Below are 18,697 nucleotides of genomic sequence, written 5' to 3'. Positions count from 1 at the left end.
CTGTGCCAGCTCTACGCACCTGGCCTCCAGTGATGATCCATGGCACGAAGCCTGCAGTGATGGTCCATGGCACGAAGCCTGCAGTGATGGTCCATGGCACGAAGCCTGCAGTGATGATCCATGGCACGAAGCCTGCAGTGATGATCCAGGGCACGAAGCCTGCAGTGATGATCCAGGGCACGAAGCCTGCAGTGATGATCCAGGGCACGAAGCCTGCAGTGATGATCCAGGGCACGAAGCCTCCAGCGACGATCCGCGGTCCGGAGTCTCCAGAGAGGGTTCCCGGTCCGGAGCTGCCTGCAACTGTCCTCTGGCAGGAGCCTGCGGCGGTTTGGTTCCTCCAGCAGTGATCTACGGTCTGGAGTCCCCAGCGACGATCCCCGCACCAGAGGCACCACCGAAGTGGGGGGAGAGCCTCATGCGGAGCGGGGTCTGCGTCATGGGGAGCGGGGGGGTTAGGTCAGGATGTGACTTGGGTGGGCAAATCTATGTGTTCTATTTCTTTGTTGGCCGGGTATGGTTCCCAATCAGAGGCCATCGTTGTCTCTGATTGGGGATCATACTTAGGCAGCCTGTTTTCCACCTGAGTTTGTGGGATCTTGATTTTGTTAGTTGCTGTATAGCCTGCAGAACTTTACGTTCATTTATCTTTTGTTGTTTTTTTGGTGTTCATCAAAATAAAGAAGTACGCTTACCACGCTGCACCTTGGTCTCATTCCAACAACGGACGGGATGAGAGGGAGGGTTTCAGTGCATTGTAATTTCAAGTTTGATAATGTTAAATGATAACATTAAATATCTCCTACAGTGCTACACTAAGTGTCTACTTCATCATTATGCACATGATCATAGTAATGCTATACATTATGCTGCATAAGTGACAAACACAACAATACAAGAAACGGACGCAGTGTTTTCTCATATCAAAATAGAGTGATTTATTTGAGACATTGAGTGTGAATTCATTGTTTAGTCTTGGAAACAGATGACCATATCCTAGACTGGGGTAGGAGAGAGATCGCTGTCAGTCACAGCATTTTATTCCACACTGGGCTTCTCAACATGCCAAGATGGCCACCAACCATAGCCCGATTCTCAGTCTGACACAGACAATATTGGCTCTCAGCAAAAAAACATTAACGCCGGATTATTTATATATATAAAAAATTGAAATAAAATGCTGGCCTTCCTCTTTCAGCACAAATCCAAACAAAAGCTGAGCCTACCTTCTGAAAATGAGCTTGACTGAAAGAATGGACCAGAAAAAAAAGGCATTCTCAAATTGGTGGCTTGTTAGTTTGAAAAGACTGTCACGTTAGACCACGATAAGTACAAGTAGACATACTGCACACAAAGCTAAATCCATCATACAGGCAAGTCAAATAAGTCCAATCTGACCAATTAGATCAGGCGGTGGCAATGTCGGGACCTCAACCCAACTCAACCAATCACAGCTTAGAAGCTACAGTAGGACTTCCATTTGACCAATCAGAGCCTGGTTGATCAGTCAGCGTGTAACTTGGGTTTCCACCAGAACGATCACCCTGCCAAACAAAGGAGTACTGTAAGAAAAGCTCAGTAGATGACTAGTGATGACACTGCTACTAAAGCAACATTAAGACAACACAATACAAATGTTCACAGCATCCTCTCCTTCTCAATCAGCATGCTCTCTGTCTGTTCTGATTTCCATTTCAATGGTTGTCATTAGGGCTGAATACAGACAGGTCCTGTTTCACATCCCAGACCTGAGCCAGGGGTAACCCCGACAAAACAGGTAGAGCCTACAGAATGTAACATCCCATCTTTATCCCATTCATCATTACCCATGGTCCATTCAGTTACGTTGAGGCACAGATCTCCATGGCTTAAAGTGTAAAGAGCCATCAGTGAAATGACTACAGTCCACTTCAGCACCACCTGACTTAACACACCAACCTGATACACACATAATTGTCAGAATAAAATAACATACATGGTAACAAAAGAAACATCTATCTGACGTGCATTAAATTGAATCAGGGTCTTGTAACCGAGTATCAGCCAAGAAAAGATGGGATAGCTCAAGCCAGTATTGAGCGTCTAGAAGATTACGTTAAAGTGTACTGAATATAAACATATATACACAGTATATAAGTCTGTGTATTTTTCTAATTTACATATCTTTACATTCATTAAATGTACATCCAGAGGGGAGAATATATGCTTATAAACCACGCTTTTTGCATATTTTATTTTTAAAGTGAATTAAATGTCATTCAAACTTAGAGAAGTTAAACTTGGCAGTTTGGTGATTTTGGTTGACCTTGATGTTATTAAATGCGAGCACAGAACTACCGCATAGCGGCACCTTTTTTAACTCGGACTTTCAGAAGTCTGTTTGTGAAAAACCTGCAAGAAGTACTGTTTAAACAGGAACTATTCTCCACTGAGGACAATTTAAACATCACATAATTTGAGAATGCCAGTGCAGCAATAACAATGTCACTCTCCTCATGTCTCCCATATTGTTTCTCAACTCAGGACACCATAGGGCTAACATGTGCTTAGATAGGTTCTAAAACACAACCTTTCTCTCACAATTTCATGTCAAACACACCCAAAACACCGGTCTGTCTCTCCTCACACCTCTTCCTATTCAAATCCTCTTCCTCATGATTCAGACCCTAGCCAGATAACAGCAGGGCACCTTTTAGGCACCTTTTAAAACATGGCTGAACAAAAAAAAATGGATTTCGTCCAGTATGTTAATTAACCCAGGAAATGTTCTTTGTGGTCTTAAACAGGAGACACAAATCCACAAACTGAGGATTGCCTCTGCCATTAAGTAGTTTGTGGTTGTTAAAATGTCTCCTGTGTCCGCCCTATGAGGATGTCCTCCATGTTGCCAGGCCTGCTTTGAGCTATGAGAGTGTTTGCTGATGGCAGGGTCCAACTTCAAAGTCACTGCCAGGATGCTATTTTCTGAGATCAAGAACACATACCTGGAGGGCAAAGATAACATGATTAATAATACATATTATGCTTCGGATTATTTTGGTTCCTCTCCATGCACTTCTGAAAGCATTGGTCCCGAGACTAAAGCATTAGGGGCTTAGCTTTTATTCACTTTGGTTAAAAGGGATACTTTGGGATTTTGCAAATGAGGCAATTTATCTACTTCCCCAGTCAGATGAACTCGTAGATACCATTTTGATGTCTCTGCGTACAGTTTAAAGGAAGTTGCTAACTGGTGCTAGCACAATTGCTAACTACTGTTAGCACAATGACTGGAAGTCTATGGGTATCTGCTAGAATGCTAGTAGATGCTCATAGACTTCCAGTAATTGCGCTAACGCTAGTTAGCATTGGCTCACGAAACGAACTTTAACTTCCTTCATACTGGACACAAGAGACATAAAATGGTATCCACAAGTTAATCTGACTCTGGGGAAGTAGATAAAGAGCCTCATTGCCAAAATCCCGAAGTATCCCTTTAACATCTAGAAACGTGTGATTGACAGAGCAGCTCACAGATTACTGCACCTGTACATAGCCCACATATAATTTAGCCCAAACAACTACCTCTTTCCCTACTGTATTTATTTTATTTATTTATTTATTTATTTTGCTCATTTTTGTATTTATTTTTATTTTGCTCCTTTGCACCCCATTATTTTTATATCTACTTTGCACATTCTTCTACTGCAAATCTACCATTCCAGTGTTTTACTTGCTATATTGTATTTACTTTGCCACCATGGCCTTTTTTTGCCTTTACCTCCCTTATCTCACCTCATTTGCTCACATCGTATATAGACTTGTTTATACTGTATTATTGACTGTATGTTTGTTTTACTCCATGTGTAACTCTGTGTCGTTGTATGTGTCGAACTGCTTTGCTTTATCTTGGCCAGGTCACAATTGTAAATGAGAACTTGTTCTCAACTTGCCTACCTGGTTAAATAAAGGTGAAATAAAATAAACAGTGCTTGCATAAATGAAATAAAACAGATCATTACAAATGATATACAGCTTGAAACACAAATTATAATCCAACTCAACTAAAATATGACAACTTACTGATCCATCTGAAGCGCTAGCACCAACTTTGTCTCCTGTGCTGTTCCAGCACACCTCGAAAATCCCTCCGGTCCCCCTGTAGCTATGCACCAAGGCTCCAGTCTGCAACCACAACACAACCAACTCTGGTGAGGACTGCTAGATGGCCATAGTTGCCTCCTCGACCTTACAACATCACTGATCTCACTGTCTGGGTAATGCATTGGGGCCAGGGGTTTTCCATGACCAAGTAACTAACTGTTGTAAGCTGCTATAACCTGTTTTAAGCTGTTATAATCTCCTGGGTGACTCACCATGGTGTTCCAGATGTGGACACACTTGTCGAAGGAGCCGCTGGCCAAGTGCTTCCCGTCAGGGCTGAAGGCCACACTGTAGACGGGTTCCTGGTGTTTGGTCAGGGTGTGGATACACACACCTCGCTCCACATCCCACAGACGCACAGTTGAGTCAAACGAGGCACTAAGGGGTACAACATAGCACATGGTCAGTTCTCCATCTACTAACTGCCATCTACAACATGCAAAGACATACTGTAACTGAAATACATGAAAGCTCTAACTTTAAGTTTATGTTAATATCAATAAGCCATCATTGGTCTTTCCTTACGAATGTTAATTTACAGGGTTTGACAGGCGATTTAACACCTTAATGACAAAGTAGCAGCCGGGTAGTTTTTCCAGCTTTAGATTGACAACAACACTACATGGAAAGAAGGATATGAAATGTAAGAAACATGTCAATAAGTTTGCTTTGGTGGTCGACACAAATTCTATTTCAAAATGCTGATTCACAGAGCCAAAACAAGATGTGTGATTTTGTAAGATCAGTGAAATGGTGATGGTGTGAATATCTGTCACCACAAAAGGAGAGACACGGTTGAAAGCAAGTGTTAATGAAAAGAGAAGCAGACTTTCATTAACACTTTCTCATCAAAATGTTATTATTAGGTAGTGTAAGTCAACCTGGCTAGGTTGCAAATCTCACTTTACAAAGACAAAGGAAAAGATGGAGATAAAAACTAAATTAAAAAAGAAGTTCGGAAAGAACCAAATAAATCACAGGATCAGACAGGAGCTGTTTCTCGGTGTACAATAGCCGCATTTACCTCAGATAACTATCAAGTTCCTCACAAGTCATAGCATTAATGGCAGTTTTACATCAAGAATGAAATATAGACCCATCCCAGGGGATGCCAGTACAGGTTGTAAATACCTCTGCTATTTGAACTGTAACATTTACACATGCATTCATGTCTGGGTCATCGGCTTTATGTCCCTCAACGACTGACAGTTATTAGACCTGGGAGGATGTCTGGGACACTTTTTGACAAGAGACCCTTTCACTGGCACACACACTGCCCATTTTCAACTAATAAATCACAACGTTGTCCCAAAACAAGCTTAGGAGCTGTGTGTGTGTGTCCCACCTAGCCAGCATGATGTTGGCGTTGGGGTTGCTGGTGCCTGGGCCGGTGGGGCTCCACTTGATAGTGTAGATCTCTTTACTGTGGGCCTGGAGATCATGGACACATGAGTCCTGCTTCATACTCCAGATCTGGGGAAGAGCACAGCACACTTTAAACTCACTATGTAATCATTACATTCTTATATTGACATATAGATCATGGTCATAGGAAAGAGGTGGAATTCATTGTGTGTCCAGAATCTTGCCTGAAGTAGCAGCACTGGCATTACCTTTAAAGTCATGTCATCAGAGCAGGAGGCTAGTAGCATCCCTGACGGGTCCCACTTAATAGCGTTGACTTCATTCTGAAACACACATGGGCAGATATCATGTAGACTCAGAGGACCAACACAAGACATCCTGCTCTTCCTACCACTAGTCACAAAATAATCTTGTTTACTTTGCAGAAGTACAAAAGTTGGGGAAAACACATTCAGTAGAGAAATCCTAAGTCTGACTATGTCCTCAGTAGTGTGAGATGTAGAGGTTAGAACACAGACGCTGTGTGTTTGTTTACCGTGTGGCCCTGGTAGGTCTTGAGCGGCCGGTCGCTGCCCAGTCGACACACGTGGATGCACATGTCTGTGCTGCAGGAGGCAAATGTTGTGTTGTTTTGCCAGTCCACGTCCAGGGCTGGAGCTGTGGGTAGGAGGCAACACACAGGGACAGGAGGGTTCGCAAAGGGTTAACTCACATCAGCCGGGAAGCTGAAGTCCTACATCTTTCTGTTCGGGACACAGGGGGCTTACCTGAGTGGAAGGGGAACTGCTGCTTAGCCTCTCCTGTGTGTGCGTCCCAAATGATTGTCGTCTGGAAAATGACAATAGATACATAGAAAATGCAGTACAAACTCTTGACAATTGGGCGGCAATGTTCCCTCTAAGCTGTGCACGTAGTTACCCCGGGACTGTCGCGCAGAAGAAATATCAGCCTGTGCATAGAAGCATGAGATTGAACTTCACTAAACCTTCTTGAGTTTTCCCCGTTAGTTAACACTATCAATGTTTCCTTTACTGTCGGAATTGTGATCGAACCAAATCAATACTAGCCACTTTCAATGCAACGTACCGAAACAAAACAAACTTCGCAAGACTTGGTATGAAAAACAAACTATGCAAAATATTTTTTGCTGGTTGGTGAGTTATTAGTCCAGTTATAGCTCATTTGTAGTAAGAAATGTGGGAGTGGTTGCTTCCTACAAGAGCACACAGCGTTAACATTTCTAGCCATCGTAGAAAAGCGATTCAGGTAAAGAGCCTTTTTATATCTCTTAAAAGGGGCAGTGTTGTATTTTGAGACAGGCTTAAATAAGCTAAGTAACCAATAGGCAGAGGGTAGCAGCATTTGTCTGTTATCTCTCTAATAATGGTATGGGAATAATAATGCATTTTATTTTGTAAAGTGGTTTCTTGTATCAAACACAACAAACACAACAAAATGTTGTCACCTCCTTGTCTGAAGGACAAGTGGATAAAAAGGTTAATGTTAAGCCCTGTATGTTTTTTTCAAAAGTCTCATGAAATGTAGGCCTACGTTGAACACCACACATTGGCTGCTACTGTAGGCTGAACGATAGAACAGCTATTTCCATGTTAAAATGTTATGGGATGCATTTTTTTCCATTGTTTAATGGTAGGCCACTCTGGTAGGACTACATTATGATCAAATAGCCACAGTAGTCTACTTGGTCACTGTTAAAACAGTAAATTACAGTGGGTACAGCCTCAGGGTTCACGCGCACAGAATTTTCACAACGTTCAAGTTAGCTCTCATCAGAACTGAAATTTGCTCAGTGCCCAAAGACATTTGAAGGAACCTTGTTGGGCGCTATACAAAAAAATTCAGTCAGCATTCTTGAACTAATATTAATTGATTGCTACATGAGTGACATGATGCATTCAATCAAAAATACCTTATCTACACCAGCACTGAGGATACAGTTCCCTTTCTTGTTCCACTTCAGTGCAAATATGGGTCCTTTATGTTGGCCCAAGGTGCTCGCCAGATTACCTGTGAAAGACAAGAGTTTAATGCATTTGCACAGATAACAGTATGATTCAGAATGGGCATTGGGCACGGTTGTTTTATTAAATTAAAAAGCTACAAAACTCAGCGTACCATCTTTTGTCCATATTCTTGCAAATCCATCATAGGATCCGGTTGCTAAGAGTGTCCCATCGCTCTGTGGGGTAAAACAGAACTGTTAGTGAACTGTCCTCAGTGTAGATGGCTTCTAATGTTCTGTTCCAGACCATTTCAGTCAAGTAAGAATAGATACAGTAGACGTGGATGGAATGGACCACTGAGAACTCACATTCCAGTCTAGTGAGGTGACGTCTTTGTTGCTGGGGACGTCCTGGCCCCCCTCCCTGATGCAGTGTCTGAGCACCAGCTGGGTGGAGCTGCTGTTACTGTTCTCAATAAGGTTCCAGATCCGGGCTGTCGAGTCTCCCGACCTAGACACAAACAGATAGAATATAGAAGAAAAATGCAATACATAGTGTGTGTGCGGCAGTGTGTGTGTGTCGCTCTAGCCTCCCAAGTCCCAGAGAAGCTCAACCCAGCACTGACCCAGTCCCTCCCCCTGCCACTCAAAACAAAGAGATGAAAGATCACTTTTTCCTCTATGACAACAAGCAGTTTCGACATTAATTTACTGTAATAGAGGAGAACTTAACCTTTGTAACGATACTCTTTTTATGTCTTCAACTCCGGAAATTTAGAACAGAGCAGACCATACTCGACGGGAGTATCAATGAACATGATTGTGGAAAATAGATGCTCAGTTTGTCGCGTGCAGCATTGCGGTACCACATACTGCTAGCAGCATTTTAGCCTCAGATGGTTACATGCTAGCTGTCTGTTTTATAAATGTGCCATGAGCATAAAAATTGGCGACTTGTTCTCATTCTGAGAAATAAACTTTTTTTTTATTGATGTAGGCCACTTGATTTCAACATCTAAACAAAGTGAACCAGCTGTAGTTCATAAGTTTTACAGATGGCCAGGAGGGTGTATTCATAACAGTTCAACTGTTCTACAGTACCTTGTTAGCAGGCAAAAAATATCCAAGTTGGCTAGACTTGAAATATAAACATTAGCTGGCTACTAATTAGCAGTGGGTTCTGGTCTGAAATATTGTTTAAGAGACCTGTGTTAGTTTTCATGGTTTTGGTTATATATTCATAGACAGACTTGAAAGCCAGATCAGTGATTATTGCAAAAAAAGCAGATGACACTATTTTGATAAAATAATTAGTCGGTCTTATGGTTGAAGGCTTATATTTGGTCTAGGTATAATTTTACAAGCCCCGAATTCATCAGATTATTCCAGACTGTTTGAAATGCAGTGTATTGACTATTAATTTTGTGCAACAAAGCTTATTTTGAGAAAATGTCAAACCATGTTTTATACATACACACATATACACACACACACACACACACACACCACAATATATATATATTACACACATACAGTATATATACACACACAAGATTTTGGACACCTACTATTTTCTACATTGTAGAATTATAGCAAATACATCAAACATATGAAAAAACACATATGGAATCATGTAGTAATCAAAAAAGTGTTAAACAAATTAACATGTATTTTATATTTGAGGCTCTTCAAAGTAGTCACCCTTTGCCTTGATGACAGCTTTGCACACTTCACATTCTCTCGACCAGCTTCATGAGGTCACCTGGAATGCATTCAATGAACAGGTGTGCCATGTAAAAGTTAATTTGTGGAATTTCTTTCCTTAATGCGTTTGAGCCAATCTGTTGTGTTGTGATGAGGTAGGGGTGGTATACAGAAGATAGCCCTATTTAGTAAAAGACCAAGTCCATATTATGGCAACAGCTCAAATAAGCAACAAAAAACGACAGTCCATCATTACTTCAAGACATTAAGGTCAGTCAACCTGGAACATTTTGAGAACTTTGAAAGTTTCTTCAAGTGCAGTCGCAGAAAACATCAAGTGCTATGATGAAACAGGCTCTAATGGGGACTTCCACAGGAAAGGAAGACCCAGAGTAACCTCTGCTCCTAAGGATAAGTTCATTTGAGTTGAGTTAACTGCACCTCAGATGGTAGCCCAAATAAATGCTTCGGAGTTCAAGTAACAAACATCTCAACTAGAGGTCGACCGATTATGCTTTTTCAACGCCGATACCGATTATTGGAGGAACGAGAAAGCCGATACCGATTAATCGGCCGATTTTTAAATTTGTAATAATGACAATTACAACAATACTGAATTAACACTTATTTTAACTTAATATAAAACATAAATAAAATCAATTTAGCCTCAAATAAATAATGAAACATGTTCAATTTGATTTAAATAATGCAAAAACAAAGTGTTGGAGAAGAAAGTAATATGTGCCATGTAAAAAAGCTAACGTTTAAGTTCCTTGCTCAGAACATGAGAACATATGAAAATTGGTGGTTCCTTTTAACATGGGACTTCAATATTCCAAGGTAAGAGGTTTTAGGTTGTAGTTAGTATAGTATTTATAGGACTATTTCTCTCTATACCATTTGTATTTCATATACCTTTGACTATTGGATGTTCTTATAGGCACTATAGTATTGCCAGTGTAACAGTATAGCTTCCCCCCTCCTCGCCCCTACCTGGGCTTGAACCAGGAACACATCGACAACAGCCACACTCGAAGCATCGTTACCCATCGCTCCACAAAAGCCGCAGCGCAAGGGGAATAACTACTCCAAATCTAAAAGCGAGTGACGTTTGAAACAGTATTAGCGCACACCCAGCTAACTAGCTAGCCATTTCACATTGGTTACACCAGCCATTAGGCTGATAGGCTTGAAGTCATAAACAGCACTGTGCTTGCGAAGAGCTGCTGACAAAACGCACAAAAGTGCTGTTTGAATGAATGATCACGGGCCTGCGCTCAGTCAGACTGCTTTATCAAATCAGACTTAATTATAACATAATAACACACAGAAATACGAGCCTTTGGTCATTAATATGATCGAATCCGGAAACTATCCATTCGAAAACAAATGTTTATTATTTCAGTGAAATACGGAACCGTTCCGTATTTTTTCTAACGGGTGGCATCCCTAAGTCTAAATATTCTTGTTACATTGCACAACCTTCAATGTATGTCATAATTACGTAAAATTCTGGCAAATTAGTTCGCAATGAGCCAGACAGCCCAAACTGTTGCATATACCCTGACTCTGCGTGCAATGAACGCAAGAGAAATGACACAATTTCAACTGGTTAATATTGCCTGCTAAACTGGAGTAGTAGTTATAACTAGTGATTATAATTGATTGTTTTTTATAAGATAAGTTTAATGCTAGCTAGCAACTTACCTTGGCTTCTACTGCATTCACGTAACAGGCAGGCTACTCGTGGAGTGCAATGGTTAGAGCGTTGGACTAGTCAACTGTGCAGTTGCAAGTTTGGAACCCCTGAGCTGACAAGGTGAAAATCTGTTGTTCTGCCCCTGAACAAGGCAGTTAACCCACAGTTCCTAGGCAGTCATTGAACATAAGAATGTGTTCTTAACTGACTTGCCTAGTTAAATAAAATGTATAAAAATTTAAAATAAATGACCGATTTCCGATTGTTATGAAAACTTGAAATCGGCCCTAATTAATCGGCCATTCCAATTAATCGATCGACCTCTAATCTCAACAGCAACTGTTCAGAGGAGACTGAGTGAATCAGGCCTTCGTGGTCGAATTGCTGCAAATGAACCACTACTAAAGGACACTAATAAGAAAAAGCGACTTGCTTGGACCAAGAAACACGAGCAATGGACATTAGACCGGTGGAAATCTGTCCTTTGGTCTGATGAGTCCAAATATAAGATTTTTGGTTCCAACCGCCGTGTATTTGTGAGACGCAGAGGAGGTGAACGGATGACCTCCACATGTGTGGTTTCCACCGCGAAGCATGGAGAAGGAGGTGTGATGGTGTGGGGGTCCTTTGCTGGTGACATTGTCTGTGATTTATTTCAAATTCAAGGCACACTTAACCAGTATGGCTAGCGCAGCATTCTGCAGCGATACGCCATCCCATCAGGTTTGCGCTTAGTGGGACTATAATTTGTTTCTCAACAGGACAATTACCCAACACATCTCCAGGCTGTGTAAGGGCTATTTTACCAATAAGGAGAGTGATGGAGTGCTGCATCAGATGACCTGGCCTCCACAATCACCCGACCTAAATCCAATTGAGATGGTGTGGGATGAGTTGGACTGCAGAGTGAAGGAAAAGCAGTCAACAAGTGCTCAGCATATGTGGGAACTCCTTCAAGACTGTTGGAAAAGCATTCCAGGTGAAGTTGGTTGAGAGAATGCCAAGAGTGTGCAAAGCTGTCATCAAGGCAAAGGGTGGCTACTTTGAAGAATCTTAAATATATTTTGATTTTTTTAACACTTCTTTGGTGTGACTAGCTATCATTTTACATGATTCCATATTTGTTTATTTCATAGTTTATGTCTTCACTATTATTGTACAATGTAGAAAATACAAAAAATAAGGAAACACCCTTGAATGAGAATGTGTTTCCAAACTTTTGATTGGTAATGTACAGTTGAAGTCGGAAGTTTACATACACTTAGGTTGGAGTCATTAAAACTAGTTTTTCAACCACTCCACAAATTTCTTATTAAACAAACTATAGTTTTGGCAAGTCGGTTAGGACATCTACTGTGGGCATGACACAAGTAATTTTTTCAACAATTGTTTGAATACATATTATTTCACTGTATCACAATTCCAGTGGGTCAGAAGTTTGCGTACATTAAGTTGACTGTGCCTTTAAACAGCTTGGAAAATTCCAGAAAATGATGTCATGGCTTTAGAAGCTTCTGATAAGCTAATTGACATCATTTGAGTCAATTGGGGGTGTACCTGTGGATGTATTTCAAGGCCTAACTTCAAACTCAGTGCCTCTTTGCTTGACATCATGGGAAAATCAAAAGAAATCAGCCAAAAAATAATAATTGTAGATTCATCCTTCTGAGCAATTTCCACATGTGTGGTTTCCACCGCGAAGCATGGAGAAGGAGGTGTGATGGTGTGGGGGTCCTTTGCTGGTGACATTGTCTGTGATTTATTTCAAATTCAAGGCACACTTAACCAGTATGGCTAGCGCAGCATTCTGCAGCGATACGCCATCCCATCAGGTTTGCGCTTAGTGGGACTATAATTTGTTTCTCAACAGGACAATTACCCAACACATCTCCAGGCTGTGTAAGGGCTATTTTACCAATAAGGAGAGTGATGGAGTGCTGCATCAGATGACCTGGCCTCCACAATCACCCGACCTAAATCCAATTGAGATGGTGTGGGATGAGTTGGACTGCAGAGTGAAGGAAAAGCAGTCAACAAGTGCTCAGCATATGTGGGAACTCCTTCAAGACTGTTGGAAAAGCATTCCAGGTGAAGTTGGTTGAGAGAATGCCAAGAGTGTGCAAAGCTGTCATCAAGGCAAAGGGTGGCTACTTTGAAGAATCTTAAATATATTTTGATTTTTTTAACACTTCTTTGGTGTGACTAGCTATCATTTTACATGATTCCATATTTGTTTATTTCATAGTTTATGTCTTCACTATTATTGTACAATGTAGAAAATACAAAAAATAAGGAAACACCCTTGAATGAGAATGTGTTTCCAAACTTTTGATTGGTAATGTACAGTTGAAGTCGGAAGTTTACATACACTTAGGTTGGAGTCATTAAAACTAGTTTTTCAACCACTCCACAAATTTCTTATTAAACAAACTATAGTTTTGGCAAGTCGGTTAGGACATCTACTGTGGGCATGACACAAGTAATTTTTTCAACAATTGTTTGAATACATATTATTTCACTGTATCACAATTCCAGTGGGTCAGAAGTTTGCGTACATTAAGTTGACTGTGCCTTTAAACAGCTTGGAAAATTCCAGAAAATGATGTCATGGCTTTAGAAGCTTCTGATAAGCTAATTGACATCATTTGAGTCAATTGGGGGTGTACCTGTGGATGTATTTCAAGGCCTAACTTCAAACTCAGTGCCTCTTTGCTTGACATCATGGGAAAATCAAAAGAAATCAGCCAAAAAATAATAATTGTAGATTCATCCTTCTGAGCAATTTCCACATGTGTGGTTTCCACCGCGAAGCATGGAGAAGGAGGTGTGATGGTGTGGGGGTCCTTTGCTGGTGACATTGTCTGTGATTTATTTCAAATTCAAGGCACACTTAACCAGTATGGCTAGCGCAGCATTCTGCAGCGATACGCCATCCCATCAGGTTTGCGCTTAGTGGGACTATAATTTGTTTCTCAACAGGACAATTACCCAACACATCTCCAGGCTGTGTAAGGGCTATTTTACCAATAAGGAGAGTGATGGAGTGCTGCATCAGATGACCTGGCCTCCACAATCACCCGACCTAAATCCAATTGAGATGGTGTGGGATGAGTTGGACTGCAGAGTGAAGGAAAAGCAGTCAACAAGTGCTCAGCATATGTGGGAACTCCTTCAAGACTGTTGGAAAAGCATTCCAGGTGAAGTTGGTTGAGAGAATGCCAAGAGTGTGCAAAGCTGTCATCAAGGCAAAGGGTGGCTACTTTGAAGAATCTTAAATATATTTAGATTTTTTTAACACTTCTTTGGTGTGACTAGCTATCATTTTACATGATTCCATATTTGTTTATTTCATAGTTTATGTCTTCACTATTATTGTACAATGTAGAAAATACAAAAAATAAGGAAACACCCTTGAATGAGAATGTGTTTCCAAACTTTTGATTGGTAATGTACAGTTGAAGTCGGAAGTTTACATACACTTAGGTTGGAGTCATTAAAACTAGTTTTTCAACCACTCCACAAATTTCTTATTAAACAAACTATAGTTTTGGCAAGTCGGTTAGGACATCTACTGTGGGCATGACACAAGTAATTTTTTCAACAATTGTTTGAATACATATTATTTCACTGTATCACAATTCCAGTGGGTCAGAAGTTTGCGTACATTAAGTTGACTGTGCCTTTAAACAGCTTGGAAAATTCCAGAAAATGATGTCATGGCTTTAGAAGCTTCTGATAAGCTAATTGACATCATTTGAGTCAATTGGGGGTGTACCTGTGGATGTATTTCAAGGCCTAACTTCAAACTCAGTGCCTCTTTGCTTGACATCATGGGAAAATCAAAAGAAATCAGCCAAAAAATAATAATTGTAGATTCATCCTTCTGAGCAATTTCCACATGTGTGGTTTCCACCGCGAAGCATGGAGAAGGAGGTGTGATGGTGTGGGGGTCCTTTGCTGGTGACATTGTCTGTGATTTATTTCAAATTCAAGGCACACTTAACCAGTATGGCTAGCGCAGCATTCTGCAGCGATACGCCATCCCATCAGGTTTGCGCTTAGTGGGACTATAATTTGTTTCTCAACAGGACAATTACCCAACACATCTCCAGGCTGTGTAAGGGCTATTTTACCAATAAGGAGAGTGATGGAGTGCTGCATCAGATGACCTGGCCTCCACAATCACCCGACCTAAATCCAATTGAGATGGTGTGGGATGAGTTGGACTGCAGAGTGAAGGAAAAGCAGTCAACAAGTGCTCAGCATATGTGGGAACTCCTTCAAGACTGTTGGAAAAGCATTCCAGGTGAAGTTGGTTGAGAGAATGCCAAGAGTGTGCAAAGCTGTCATCAAGGCAAAGGGTGGCTACTTTGAAGAATCTTAAATATATTTTGATTTTTTTAACACTTCTTTGGTGTGACTAGCTATCATTTTACATGATTCCATATTTGTTTATTTCATAGTTTATGTCTTCACTATTATTGTACAATGTAGAAAATACAAAAAATAAGGAAACACCCTTGAATGAGAATGTGTTTCCAAACTTTTGATTGGTAATGTACAGTTGAAGTCGGAAGTTTACATACACTTAGGTTGGAGTCATTAAAACTAGTTTTTCAACCACTCCACAAATTTCTTATTAAACAAACTATAGTTTTGGCAAGTCGGTTAGGACATCTACTGTGGGCATGACACAAGTAATTTTTTCAACAATTGTTTGAATACATATTATTTCACTGTATCACAATTCCAGTGGGTCAGAAGTTTGCGTACATTAAGTTGACTGTGCCTTTAAACAGCTTGGAAAATTCCAGAAAATGATGTCATGGCTTTAGAAGCTTCTGATAAGCTAATTGACATCATTTGAGTCAATTGGGGGTGTACCTGTGGATGTATTTCAAGGCCTAACTTCAAACTCAGTGCCTCTTTGCTTGACATCATGGGAAAATCAAAAGAAATCAGCCAAAAAATAATAATTGTAGATTCATCCTTCTGAGCAATTTCCAAACGCCTGAAGATACCACGTTCATCTGTACAAACAATAGTACGCAAGTATTAACACCATGGGACCACACAGCCGTCATACCGCTCAGGAAGGAGACGCATTCTGTCTCCTAGAGATGAACGTACTTGGTGCGAAAAGTGCAAATCAATCCCAGAACAACTGCAAAGAACCTTGTGAAGATGCTGGAGGAAACAGGTACAAAATTATCTACATCCACAGTAAAACGAGTCCTATATCAACATAACCTGAAAGGCCGCTCAGCAAGGAAGAAGCCAATGCTCCAAACTGCCATAAAAAAGCCAGACTACAGTTTGCAACTGCACATGGGGACAAAGATCGTACATTTTGGAGAAATGTCCTCTGGTCTGATGAAACAAAAATACAACTGTTTGGCCATAATGACCATCGTTATGTTTGGAGGAAAAAGGGGGAGGCTTGCAAGCCAAAGAACACCATCCCAACCGTTCAAGCACGGGGGTGGCAGCAACATGTTGTGGGTGTGCTTTGCTGCAGGAGGGTCTGGAGGAGGGTGCACTTCACAAAATAGATGGCATCATGAGGGAAGTAAAATTATGTGGATATATTGAAGCAACATCTCAAGACATCAGTTAAAGTTCAAGCTTGGTCGCAAATGGGTCTTCCAACTGGACAATGACCCCAAGCATACTTCCAAAGGTGTGGCAAAATGGTTTAAGGACAACTAAGTCAAGGTATTGGAGTGGCCATCACAAAGCCCTGACCTCAAGCCTATTGAACATTTGTGGGCAGAACTGAAAAAGCGTGTGCGAGCAAGGAGGCCACACGTTTGACCCAAATTAAACAATTTAAAGGCAATGCTACCAAATACTAATTGAGTGTATGTAAACTTCTGGAATGTGATGAAAGAAATAAAAGCTGAAATAAATCATTCTCTCTATTATTCTGGCATTTCACATTCTTAAAATAAAGTGGTGATCCTAACTGACCTAAGAGAGGGAATTTTTACTAGGATTAAATGTCAGGAATTGTGAAAAACTGAGTTTAAATGTATTTGGCTAAACTGTATGTAAACTTCCGACTTCAACTGTATATAGATAGTGAATCGCCCATAAATTAGAATAATTTTTTATTTATTATTATATATATTTTTAGGCCATATCGCCCAGCCATACACCCACCCCTGACCCATCCCAGTGAGACTCACCCAGAGGCCAGCAGGTCGCTGACAGGGTTCCAGGCACAGATGAACACCTCTGACTCATGGCCTCGGAGGACCGTGGCCTTGCTAGCTGGGATCTCCACGTCCACATCCATCTCCATGGGCTCGCTCTGGTTATCTGTAATCAGATCAAACCCACCCTCTGTTAGACACATACAACTCCCAGTACCTACTGTACTATTCAGAATATCACATGGAAATGGAACCATATTTTCAGCTTTTCTATTCTAGTGCCATATTCAGCTTCAAAAACAAACTATCTATTAAGTGCGTATGTGACAAACATTTGAGATGTTTAACCTCTCACCTTTCAAAATCATAACCATTCAAGATCAAATCATTTTAATTAGGCTAGTTCTAAAACATTGCCTTCAAAAAGAAGAGTGTGAGATTTTTAAATAACCGTGTTATCTAAGATTTTCAATTACCGCATCATACATACTTGTTGACCCAAAAGAATCAGAGGGAGCAATCTGTGCGGCGTCAAAGCACAACTATTCGGGGAGATGAACTAAGAGCTAATCCAGTAATCATCTTCGTATCCTGCCAGCAGTATTGATAAAATGTGTTTTTCTTCCAGACATGTTTTTGCTGCAGTGCAATCCTAAGGGGCTGCAGCGCAATCCTAAGGGCCTGCAGCGCAATCCTAAGGGCAAGCAGCGCAATCCTAAGGGCCTGCAGGGCAATCCTAAGGGCCTGCAGCGCAATCCTAAGGGCCTGCAGCGCAATCCTAAGGGCCTGCAGCGCAATCCTAAGGGCCTGCAGCGCAATCCTAAGGGCCTGCAGCGCAATCCTAAGGGGCTGCAGCGCAATCCTAAGGGCCTGCAGCGCAATCCTAAGGGCCTGCAGCCAAATCCTAAGGGCCTGCAGCGCAATCCTAAGGGCCTGCAGCGCAATCCTAAGGGCCTGCAGCGCAATCCTAAGGGCCTGCAGCGCAATCCTAAGGGGCTGCAGCGCAATCCTAAGGGCCTGCAGCATCCCTGTCTGTTCAGACAAGTGTGAAAGAAAAATTACATATTTACCTGATTTGTTTGATATTAGTAGTTAGCAATTAATACTTAATAGGAAGAAATGTCTGTCCTGTTAGTGTCTTTAATTATTGCAATAATTAAATCGATATTAAATAAAGATGATTGTTTGAAGAAATTACCCAATCTCTCTCAGCACTGAATTTCCATGGCACAAGTAATCATTATTTACAGTAAGATAGTCTTTCCTGATGCTTTGCCACTCACCCACACATTAGACTTTAACTCCAGTGGGATCGGCTGACAAACATCCACAAAATCCGCTTCTCCCTAGTCTAATGCATCACCTGACCCACACCTCTCTGGTTTCACTGGCTGAACTCTACAAGCATCTGAACAGTTAGGGAGGCACAATAAAAGGTAAATGCAGGCAGGGTCAAATTCACCAACACTCAATGCCATGTCACTAATGACCTCACATTTGGTGAAAACCACACTGTTCTGAAGTAACCCCCCCCCCCCACACACACACACACACACTTAAAGCTGTACTAGTACTGTGCTCAAATAAACCAATGTGGTGTTGATCATGCTTGGGTTTGCTGATTTATGGAGATTCAGCTGTCTCACATAGTAAGTATCGAGATAATGT

General features: G+C 41.1%; 1 protein-coding gene across 1 annotated transcript in view; it reads right to left on the bottom strand.

Moving 5' to 3' along the window:
* Window positions 1-913: 913 nt before the first annotated feature.
* Window positions 914-18,697, bottom strand: part of LOC139380695 (F-box-like/WD repeat-containing protein TBL1X) — a 36,968-nt gene continuing 19,184 nt past the window's right edge. The window contains exons 5-15 of the mRNA XM_071123630.1: window positions 17,063-17,195; window positions 7,841-7,982; window positions 7,645-7,708; window positions 7,439-7,536; window positions 6,276-6,336; window positions 6,044-6,165; window positions 5,757-5,831; window positions 5,489-5,616; window positions 4,356-4,521; window positions 4,063-4,164; window positions 914-2,984 (exon numbers count right to left, since the gene is read on the bottom strand). Of these exons, the coding sequence (XP_070979731.1) occupies window positions 2,958-2,984; window positions 4,063-4,164; window positions 4,356-4,521; window positions 5,489-5,616; window positions 5,757-5,831; window positions 6,044-6,165; window positions 6,276-6,336; window positions 7,439-7,536; window positions 7,645-7,708; window positions 7,841-7,982; window positions 17,063-17,195 (1,118 nt within the window). The 3' untranslated portion in view covers window positions 914-2,957. The remainder of the gene's footprint in view (window positions 2,985-4,062; window positions 4,165-4,355; window positions 4,522-5,488; window positions 5,617-5,756; window positions 5,832-6,043; window positions 6,166-6,275; window positions 6,337-7,438; window positions 7,537-7,644; window positions 7,709-7,840; window positions 7,983-17,062; window positions 17,196-18,697) is intronic.

This window comes from Oncorhynchus clarkii, chromosome 22 (genome assembly GCF_045791955.1).
Source record: "Oncorhynchus clarkii lewisi isolate Uvic-CL-2024 chromosome 22, UVic_Ocla_1.0, whole genome shotgun sequence".
NCBI lineage: Eukaryota > Metazoa > Chordata > Actinopteri > Salmoniformes > Salmonidae > Oncorhynchus > Oncorhynchus clarkii.
The sequence above is the reverse complement of the archived record's forward strand: the minus strand, read 5'-3'. Positions and strand labels throughout refer to the sequence as shown.